Here is a 10,867-nt window from a genome sequence, read left to right as displayed (position 1 = left end):
TAAAAGCATTCCTCTGTTAACTCGTTTGTTATCATTATATTGGTTATTTTGTAAAATAAAGTATATATATGAAGACGCTTAGATCAAATCTACAGCTATTTCTAAGGACGCGTTTTATTGAATCTTGAAGGAAAATTGGGAAATCTAACGTTTTATATGATATCTACAGGGGGCGGGCCCAAGATTCCCTGTTTGAGCGCCAAAGTTTTCTAACAAGAGGGAAGAGGCGCCATTGGCTACTGTTGCAAGAGTGACTTCATGATTGGTCCGTCATCAAATCCTTTCTACCAATTACCACCGACCATTTTGCTATGATACCACTAAGCCAACCACGCGATAGAGAATCGTCATAAAACCCAATCACGCAAAAGGGCGTGACGAACCAGGCGTTTTATATCCGGGTTGTGCGGCGTATGTTAAACAGTCTAACGTTACATGTGCCTTGAAGAACGCTACTATGTCTGGAAGAGGAAAAACCGGCAAGGCCCGCGCCAAGGCCAAGACCCGAAGCTCCAGGGCTGGTCTCCAATTCCCTGTTGGTCGAGTCCACCGTCTTTTGCGCAAAGGGAACTACGCCGAACGCGTTGGTGCCGGAGCTCCGGTGTACCTAGCAGCCGTGCTGGAGTATCTCACCGCCGAAGTCCTCGAGTTGGCCGGAAATGCTGCCCGGGACAACAAGAAGACTCGCATCATTCCCCGCCACCTCCAGCTAGCGGTTCGCAACGATGAGGAACTGAACAAACTTCTCGGTGGCGTTACAATTGCCCAAGGTGGAGTCCTGCCCAATATCCAGGCCGTCTTACTTCCAAAGAAGACTGGACAGGCTGCCCCGAGTTCTGGCAAGGGCGGAAAGAAGGCGACAACGCAATCGCAGGAGTATTAGCCACACCGCTAACGTTTTTGTTTTAAACCAAAGGCCCTTTTAAGGGCCACCACGACACTTTTAAAGAGCTAATTTCCTCATGATTTTAATTCCCAATGACCTTTTGTCCTCCAAATAAACTCATTTGTTAAAAGCTGCTGTATTTTGACTGCACGGTTTTTCTACAATTGCTAATGGTGGAAGTTACCCTCCAACATATCACTGAGTTTGACCAATGCCACAGATTAAGCTCAAGTTAACTAAGATTTCAACACTATTAAATTGTATTTTCCCACTCAAACGCGGTGGAAGACGGTGCCTATTTGTTAACCTTAGTAAAATAGTTTTTTTTTTTACGCCAAAAGCAAGCCTTTTGAATACAGTGGAGGCGAGTTGACAACGTGGTACTAGTCTTCTAAATTGCATACTATTACTAAGAATAAAATCGCGTTTTCTTTTGTGCAGAATACACTCAAAGTAGCTGAAATTGTATAATCCCACAATTTTCTAGGTTTGCTCATTTGCAAGCAGAAAACGTGGAAGACTCTGTGGCAAAATAACGTGCATGTTTTTCTTTTTGAAAAATCTTAGCGTGTATACGTGGAATCTCCACTAGATGTCGCATTTGCGTTCTAAATGAATAAAATCTGTTTTTACCTTGAAATTGGTGACTTTTACCCGAGCAGTATCATTAGTATTATGCCTTTATTCAGTTTACTGACAGGTTAACAGTAATTAAAAAGCCCCCAAATTTTATGGGTCAAAAATTTCATTTCAAATTTGCATTTAAATGAATGAAAAGCAAAAACCAACCACACAAAATTATTACATTGCTTGTACAATGAAAAGAAAAATCATGATATTCACTGCTGATACACTTAAGCGATGGCACATGTATACTACAAATACTAGAGAGCCTGTTCTACAATTCGCCAGAAAATGGAAGATCAATTAAATACTTCAACTTACATCAAGCATTTTTTTTAGAAATTAACCCAATTTTTTTGTGTATTTCTGGCCTGCAATGGTGATTCTGATCGTTGTGCAAATTTACCAGGTCTTCCGAACCTGAGATTTTCAGCATCCTGAACAATTGTCAGCTGTGATTTTGAGCCACTTGGAAATGTCTTTTTCAGCTCCTGCCCGCCTTCCAAAAATTCAGCACAAGACAGCCTGAACCAATTACTCTGGCCTTGAAAACGTGTCAATGAGCGTGAAGTGGCGAGCTAAAAATTCCACGCAGGGAGGAGATTATAAAACATTTTGGCCGTCATGACTGTAATTTCCACTGTACACTTTCAGATGTGTCAAAGCAAAAGTAGGTTGTTACATAAGAGTCTGCTCCACACGTGCCTTGATGAATTTGCACTAAATATCAGAATTCAAAGAATCTAGATCTTAAATACCTCTTTAGCACAAAGCCACATGGATTGAATTTAACAATAGCGTAAGAAATGATAGGTTACGCGAGCAAGAGCTGGAAAGAGGGACGTCCCTGGCAGCGGGATGAATGTGGATGCCTTGAGTGGAACTGAACATATTTTCCTCTTCTGGGAGGAAGACAGGCTTGAAAGGATTTGAGCGGCTGTCACGTCTTGTTTCTTCATCATCCTTCATCTAAATGGGTTTTACAGGCAACAGGATAAAGTTGCCAGCCAGACTGGGTAATGAGCAGCTAAAATATTTGTTTACAGGAGTATGATGGTAGAGAGATACAGAGAAAGGGACTACAATACAAATTTGACTCTTTAAAGCAATTTATGAAGTTGTGTCAAATTTGCAAATGTTTCTTTTTATCAATGCATCACTTTTTCCCCATCCCACAGGTGCTTTTCTGCATTTCAAGCAGGTGGAATCATCTCATTTCTACTGAGTGTGAGATCATGAGTTGAGAGCACCATAAAAGGATGCTTTTGTTAGGAGTTTCATGCCCTTTGGAGCTCAAGCGTCCAGTGAAGCACTCTTAAGGAATTGTAGCAGATGAAGGATTTGCCCCAAAAGGATTATAAGGTACAAATGTGCATGAGTGAGTATGCAGTATTTGTAAATTAAAGTCATACTGTTTGGAAAATATTGTAGTCTTCAGAAACTATTGTGGCAAGATGGACATGTGTCAAAACCTTTTTAAAACTTCTATAACCTGTATCATATTTTGATGATCGTTTGGTTGTAATGTGTATTTTCTACTTTTTTCTTCTGGGATTTTTTTTAAGTGTCAAAAATGGAGTTTAGTTTCTTTGATTACACCAAAAATTTCCTCCGATCTTGATGCAGGACTTTGATTTTGGAGAAATGTTATAACCCTAGTGGACATGTTAAGATTGACAGCATCATATTATAGCAGGGGTGTCAGACTCGGGTTGGTTCGTGGGCCGCTTTAACGTAAACTTGAATTCATGTGGGCCGGACCATTTTAGATATAATATTTAGATTTTTTTTAATAAATGGATTAAAAGAACTGGATTAAAAGCCCTGAATATTCAGTTTTTTATAGATCTAAAACAATGTTTATTTTAGCTTTTTTTTAAAATATATTTTTAGATTTTACAAAATGAATTTTGAACTAAAAACAGAAAAAAATGATTAAAAAATTACAATTATTGATTTAAAAGGGGGAAAATCAGGAAATGTAATATACATCTATACTCTTCATTTTAATATGATTTTTGATTAAGTCGGCACTCATGATTTACTTTCCCGGGCCACACAAAATGATGCGGCGGGCCAGATTTGGCCCCCAGGCCGTCACTTTGACACAGGTGTATTATAGTTTGAATTAAATGATTAAAATGATAAAACACATGTACACATGCTATAATTTCTAACTGTTCCATCCTTGGTGTTTTAAATGCCACTAAAAACATCAGAGAGTTTTTCAAAGCAGCAGTTACCCCATAATGACAGAGCGATCAAAATGACATTTTTTTTTCTCTCAAATAACTTGTCATGGATACTAAAAACGTTTTTATCGCCTGATCCCAATATCATTTCAACACGCACACACACAATTCAGCAGACGCCAAGTTTGCTTGATTTTCATAATGACAGGTTTATTACGATGAGAATACCAAAGAAGCTTCATTGCAATGTTAATCCATTGTCTGATTTCAAGTGTTTTTAATCGATCCAATAGCAGTTCTTCATAAGATCAGGAAATGGCACATATGTAGGAAAATACCTTTCTCTTCTTGATAAGGATGTGCATAGTTGCTGTCATAGGAGCCAGATGTTTTCTTTGCCATCTGGTCTGGTCTTCTCTTCTACCTTTTTGCACTCATTCATGCAGACATCCTGTACACATCTGGTCTGCTGCTCAGTGACAGCAGGTCATGCAAGTTCACTGTAAACATAATTCCTCAGAAACCACTGTAACTAGTAGGTACACATTGGTCCCATGCAAATTTAAAGAAGCCATATTAGATTAGACGAGCAGAGGGGCCCGGCGAAGTCAGCTGGGATATGCTCCAGGGTACTCGGTCATTTGGTCGCCGGTCTTTTGGTCGCCCGGAAGGTTATTGATAATTACCATTTAAATCGTTGCTCAAATTCCCTAAATACAAACTGTGAATTATTATTTAGTCATACTTAATGCCCTATTAATTATTAGGCTAAACCAAGCTCCAAATTCCCCGTACTTTTATTGTGTTTTGTTGGAGAACTTGTTAAGACCCTGACTGACGTCCCTTCCTAAGAGGACAACTCATGTACATACAAACTCTTATACACTCACACGTCCGCTCAGTGAAACTGCTCAGGGCCATTGTTGGCTTTTATTGATGCGTAGACCGTGTTGTTTTACCTTGTTTTGTCGCCGGTCTATTGGTCGCCCGTTATTTGGGTCCGGGCGACCAAAAGACCGGCGACCAAAAGACCGGTGACCAAAAGACCGGCGACCAAAAGACGGCGACCAAACGACCGCACACGATGCTCCAGCACCCTCCGCGACCCTAGTGAGGATAAAGTGGTTCAGAAAATGAGAGTTTTCTTAACAATGGTCATTTAACTGCATATTGGTCTGGTTTATTTTATTCTGGTGTGACTCATGGTGTGTTTCATTCCCTCCATCTCCACACTGGCCCTGACCATGGGAAAAGTCTAGAGGGACCAGTAGCGGGCTCTTTCTCCCACTCACTTCCACTGTTTCTATTGGCCTTTGAGCCCATCCTTTCCTCGGGAATGCCGAGAAAGATAGAGAATGTTTTTCTCACTTCCTGTGGTATGTCTATCCCATCATGCAATATTATTGCCACGAATGATCAAATCCCCATTTAACCTGAAAAAAAAATCATTTTTATTCCATCAAACTCGAGGTGTGAAATTAGAAGTTCTTTCCTCACCCATCTGTCAGGCTTCATCAAAAAATACAAAGGGAAGGATTTCACAAAAGACCCCTCTGATCACCTGTGGTGGTCTTCGGAAGGTCTCACATGGAATTTTCTGTCGTTACAGAGAAGAGCCGTTTGAAAAAAAAATCTACTGTAACTCTGCACCAGAATGGGGAGGAGAAGGGTTTGGGAGGAGGGAAAATAGTCAAGGAACTCAGTAGGAGAATAAAAACAGCTTCAGGCCAGACATTGACAACAATGTGGATGCCGCTGAATGGATTACTGATCTGTACCACAATTTATGGATACTTATATAACTCTTTTGAGGACCCTGTGGGAGCAGTGAGATGGTACGTGCTGCATGTGTGTCAATCCAAGTAAAAAAAAACTTGGTACCATGTTAAACTACTTGGTTCTTCAATACACTGTTGTCTTCATAATTCAAGGTGCAGTCTTTATTTCTCTCGCTTTAATTGTTGTTATACCACGCTAAGCAGATGTGATTTCTCTTTAAAAGTCACAGAACAAACCGAGCGGCTGGCGGTGTCTATTTTCAGCAGCTCATGGCCGCTATGAAGGACATAACCGGTCCAATAATGACAGGTTGCAGTAGAAGGCCTCACATTATTTTAAAACTCCCCTCTGGCTTTGGGTGTGTTCGTCGAAATAAGCGACGCTCGGGGGAGGTGGCGGGCTTGTGTGTGAGTCACGTAGACGAGGCACATGGGCCCTGGCCGCGTTCTCCCACCGTGGCTGACTGCGTGGCGCGCGTGAGCGATGACAGCTAGCGGGGGCTGGCAGGAGGGACGCCAAGGCTCCAATGTCAGAGCATGCTCTGTTCTCTGTATCGCCGGGTCTATTCGGAACACTGGAGGGGATTGTCCTAGAAAGTGGTTTTGCCCGGCATTCTCATTGGGAGTGACATCAGATGCAGACACAACGCCCTGTTGTCTCAGGCAGTCCAGGCTAAACTTAGAAAGCCAGCAGCTGTGGATGGTTTGGGGCTCTTTGTTGCGTTTCTGTTCGTCACTGATTTCAGAATGGGATGAAGAATTTTGGATTTGATGTATGGGTCATGTGATGTCGTGGCACGAAGCTGAAATTGCTGATGCTGCAGTACACATAATGGCAATCTCGGCCAATTGCTCCACTTATTAATGATTGCAATTCCCCTTATGAAGCGATAATAAACTACAAAAGCAACGCGGCGCATATTTACTCACATAGGGTGCACTTAAAAGTCTAAAATTTCCCCCAAAGTGGACTGGGTGCCCAATCAGTTGCCGTGCCTTTTGTGTGCACTAAATTCAAGATCCTGTAGATGTCGCTGTATGACGCTGACGGCTTGACTGTCTGGGTACATTGCTTGCTGACGCGCTATATTTATATAGTGAAAAGGCGGACTGACTGACGCACATTGGATTGGATAACTTTATTCATCCCGTATTCGGGAAATTTCATTGTCACAGTAGCAAGAAGGCAAGGATGCAGAAATATGAAAGGCATTTTAGACATAAATAGATAGGTAATAAGTAAGTTAATAAATAAATACATGAATAAATATATAAATAAATAAGCGTGTCTCTGAAGTATGCATGCGCATATCATGCTTAAAGGATGGCAATATCAGCAATCGACAATTTGGTCTGCTACCAGTGACCGAAACGATCCGGATTAGAGCCGAAATGGGTAAAACGGTTAAAAAAAACTTTAAAAAATTTCCCATACAAAAGTTGTTACACGGCATACACAATTTGAAATGATCAAAAAACGTATAAAATACGGGAAAAACATATAAGTTGACAGGAACGAGTACGTCGAAGCAAACCAATAATCTTCTAGGCGTTACCAAGTATTTTAGAATGGTTAAAACTCATCAATTCAACTGAAGTGCATGGTGACTCAGAATAGTTGCTGTCCAAAACAGTGGGTGGTTGTTGGCATTATGAGTAGGACACCCAGGGGTTATATTCCCACTGCCCTTCAATAATGTCATCAGTTTCAACTGTGCAGAGGCATACCTTTGCATTTTTTTTATTGCAGAATTTAAATAGTTCTAGATCTGTGTGTCTTGATAATTTATTTTTCAATACTCTTTGACATGATTCTAGCACAGGGGTGGGCAAACTATTCTACAAAGGTCAGCAGTGGGTTTAATTAATTTGTAAAAACAATGTGACATGGGCCTTTTATTCTTTAGTTTAGTGAGTGGAATCCGAAATATGCACTGTAAATTCAAAATGCTTAGTATTTTCTTTCAATTTTTACATTATGTTTACTGTAATAGTAGGAATCAAATAGATTGGGTGATTTTTTTGGAGAGAAAGATGGCTCTTTTTGCATCTACATGTGGCTTTTGGGGTCACGTCTGGATCTTGTTGCTGTTGTTTCCCCTCTTTTGATGTAACAGCGATGTGCAGACAGCTGCTTGTAATCGGCAACATCTGTCTGGAGAGTTTTGTATCTATATGAGTCATCTTAGCGAAGGTAGGATATGTGATGTGACCCTCATGTCGCACCTGGCAAGCAAGTCTGGAATTGCAAATAAGAAAAATGTCAGTCGTCCAATCTGTGATAAAATTCCAGATTTTTGCCTGTTTTAAGGCGTAAATCAATGCCATCATTCTACCCAACAAGTCCCGGAGAAACAATCCCCTAGTATAATAGGCAGAATCACGTGGGCTTATAACTGGGGCATGAGGCTCTCTATGGAAGGCACTGTTCCCATTGTAGTACAACTGTAGTGGCAGAGTTCCCACCCGTCTCTGAGATTTAATTCCACGCCTTTCTTTCTTTCCATTTGCATCCATATCTGTGCCACCTTCAGGAGCATCAGGTGTCAGGAAATTTGGACATCAGCCCTGCAGACATGGAATACCGGGGCAAGGGTCCAGTGGAGAGGGGCCGTGAAACACACCAGGTCCTGCAGGTGGGTCAGATTCCACTCCAGGGACAATTCATGAAAAAACAACTTTGACAAAGAGACTGTTTTTTTATTACCTCACTCTCAAATGAACTTATAACAGAATACATGTAGGACTAACTGTCTGTATCTCCATTTCACTATTTTCAAACCATCTCCCTTCGACAGGGTACTCCTTTAGACCTGATCGAGACTGGCAAGTCACTGAAAGTTCAGGCAGAGCGTCCCCATCTGGTCAGTTTGGGAAGTGGGCGCTTGAGCACAGCAATCACTTTACTGCCATTGCAAGAAGGTAATGTGTGCGCACTATAATATGTTTGTATGTGTCTAATTATTGTTACAGTGTGGTGTTTGTTGTGACAGTGGATCACAAATCCATATTTTGATCACAATTTTTCTAATGCATAATCTTTGTGTGGGCGGCCCGGTGATGCAAGTGGTTAGCATGTCGGCCTCACAGCTCTGGGGTCCTGGGTTCAAATCCAGGTCACATCCACCTGGGCCTGTGTGGATTTCCTCTGGGTACTTCGGTTTCCTCCCACATTCCAAAAACATGCATGGTAGGCTGATTGGACTCTCTAAATTCCCCCTAGGAGATGCTCTTTGTGTCATATTTGCTGGTACAAGGCCGCAATAGGGGGAAAAAGAACCTCTCTTGAGAGATTCAAGGGAGATTATTATGGGCTAGTAAATGTGCCATCAGAAATATGGCACAGAAATTGTTTACCTGGCTATTGACCCAAGGGGCAGGTATCTCCTGACCACAAAAACTGTATTTTAAGTCTTACTCTATTACTGTCTTTGTTGTGTAATAGGTTAAAAAAATATATCAAAACAAAATGATTGGAGAGGTTATGTGTCCAAACTGACCTAGAGGCTCAGTTAGTGCTAAATATTATCTTCAATTAACCTGTTTTTTAATCTTCATAGATTTTTTTTTGTTGGCTTCAATGTTATTTATTTATTTCAATTCAACTTCAATGTCCTAATCCTCCTACTCATTTTATTTTTTGCTCCTGTCTCACCCCCTTGGTCATTTGTTTTATTTTTCCTTCTGGGGCACTTTTTCCCCCCTTCATCATCATCAGCTTTTTTCTTTTCTTTTTTCTTCTTCTTCCATGTCCCCTCAGAACAGGGGTGGGCAAACCGGTCCTCAAGGGCCGCCGTGAGTGCAGGTTTTTTTTCCAACCTATCCAGCACAGAGAGTTTGACCAATGAGATTTCTGCAGAAGACAAGAAGCACCTGACTGCAACCACTGATTGCACTTGTAGGACACCAGATTGATGAAAAGGTGCCCTCTCTATGGGTTGGAATGAAAACCCGCACCCACTGCGGCCCTTTGTGGAATAGTTTGCCCACCCCTGCCTTAGAGGAAAGAGTGTCCAAACTATTCCACAAAGGGCCATTTTCGTTCCAACTGATCGAGTACACACAGTTTAACCAATGAGGTTTCTTCTGAAACCAGCAGCACCTGATGGCAATAAACCAATGACACTTAAGACACCATAACGGTGAAAATGAATCCTCTTTATCAGTTGGAATGAAAACCAGGACCCACTATGGTTCTTGGGGACCGCTATGGACTCCAATGCCTTAGGGCACATGTGTCAAAGTGGTGGCCCGAGGGCCAAATCTGGCCCACCGCATTATTTTGTGTGGCCCGGGAAAGTAAATCATGAGTGCTGACTTTCTGTTTTAGGACCAAATTAAAATGAAGAGTATAGATGTATATTAAATTTCCTGATTTTCCCCCTTTTAAATAAATAATTGTAATTTTTAATCATTTGTTTCTGTGTTTTTAGTTCAAAAATCATTTTGTAAAATCTAAAAATATATTTAAAAAAAGCTAAAATAAACATTGTTTTAGATCTATAAAAAACTGAATATTCAGGGCTTTTAATCCAGTTCTTTTAATCCATTTATATTAAAAAAATCTAAATATTATATCTAAAATGGTCCGGCCCACATGAAATCAAATTGACGTTAAAGCGGCCCGTGAACCAATCGGAGTCTGACACCCTTGCCTTAGGGCCTCCATATGTTGGCGGTGTGTGTGTTGTGAATTTTCTCAAGCGAAATGAAAATCATATTCAGAGTCAAAACATGCGCCTATATGTTCCTATAAGTCACCCATTTTAGTATGCGGTGGCCTGTAACGGTTTGTTACCGTGTGTTGACAGCTCTGGGCGCAAAATATTCTACCGGGAAAATAGCTTCAATTCTGAGAGCTCCAACTTTCCAATGCGGACAAAGTCAATAAAATGACAGCAGACGCTGTCATACTAAACGCATCTCTGCAGCGTAGCACCTGTCACTCCACACTCAGCTATAGAATGCAGTGACAACATTTGGGCCCATGCGCTCTTGACCTCTGTTATTTTATTATTCACGAGTGCACGTGACGCTGGGAAAATGTTTTTGTTGCAGGGAGGACCACACTGGGCAGCGGAGGGACGGACATCACACTGCAGGGGGCTGGCATAAAGAGTCAACACTGCTACATTGAAAACCAGGCTGGGATCATTACCTTATATCCATGCGGGAACCAATGCTCTGCAGACGGACTCTCCATCACCAAGCCTTATCGTCTATCTCAAGGTAGGAGGAAGTGATTCATGGTAACAGGAAAGAACTTTTGAATGAATGCCGTAGTTCTTTTCTCCACCTTAAATCTGTCCAGCTATGCTTTTAACAATGGCATGCATGCTTACAATAAAAAGGGCATCAGCACAGTCCTGCCAACTCAGTTGTGCCTT

General features: G+C 41.3%; 2 protein-coding genes across 8 annotated transcripts in view; both read left to right on the top strand.

The window, feature by feature from the left end:
• Positions 1–392: 392 nt before the first annotated feature.
• On the top strand, positions 393–1,025 carry h2ax (H2A.X variant histone). Its single transcript, XM_077592456.1, has one exon. It carries the CDS (start codon positions 458–460, stop codon positions 881–883), a length of 426 nt encoding a protein of 141 aa, XP_077448582.1. The 5' UTR covers positions 393–457; the 3' UTR covers positions 884–1,025.
• A 1,226-nt stretch (positions 1,026–2,251) lies between these two features.
• Positions 2,252–10,867, top strand: part of phldb1a (pleckstrin homology-like domain, family B, member 1a) — a 31,260-nt gene continuing 22,644 nt past the window's right edge. For 2 of the 7 annotated variants that reach the window (XM_077592333.1, XM_077592332.1), the window contains exons 1-5: positions 2,258–2,526; positions 2,689–2,872; positions 8,015–8,116; positions 8,279–8,402; positions 10,539–10,709. In XM_077592333.1, coding sequence (XP_077448459.1) covers positions 2,843–2,872; positions 8,015–8,116; positions 8,279–8,402; positions 10,539–10,709 — 427 coding nt within the window. In that variant the 5' untranslated portion in view covers positions 2,258–2,526; positions 2,689–2,842. Of the gene's footprint in view, positions 2,527–2,688; positions 2,873–5,411; positions 5,538–8,014; positions 8,117–8,278; positions 8,403–10,538; positions 10,710–10,867 lie in introns of those variants that run through there. The other 5 variants (XM_077592331.1, XM_077592327.1, XM_077592330.1 and 2 more) reach the window with 5 other exon arrangements.

Source organism: Stigmatopora argus, chromosome 22 (genome assembly GCF_051989625.1).
Source record: "Stigmatopora argus isolate UIUO_Sarg chromosome 22, RoL_Sarg_1.0, whole genome shotgun sequence".
NCBI classification, from domain to species: domain Eukaryota; kingdom Metazoa; phylum Chordata; class Actinopteri; order Syngnathiformes; family Syngnathidae; genus Stigmatopora; species Stigmatopora argus.
Note: the sequence above shows the minus strand (reverse complement) of the source record. Positions and strands in the feature narration are given on the sequence as shown.

Bases quoted from the DNA above. Each gene is read 5' to 3' on its own strand.
- h2ax (XM_077592456.1), top strand. From the start codon at position 458: ATGTCTGGAAGAGGAAAAACCGGCAAGGCCCGCGCCAAGGCCAAGACC.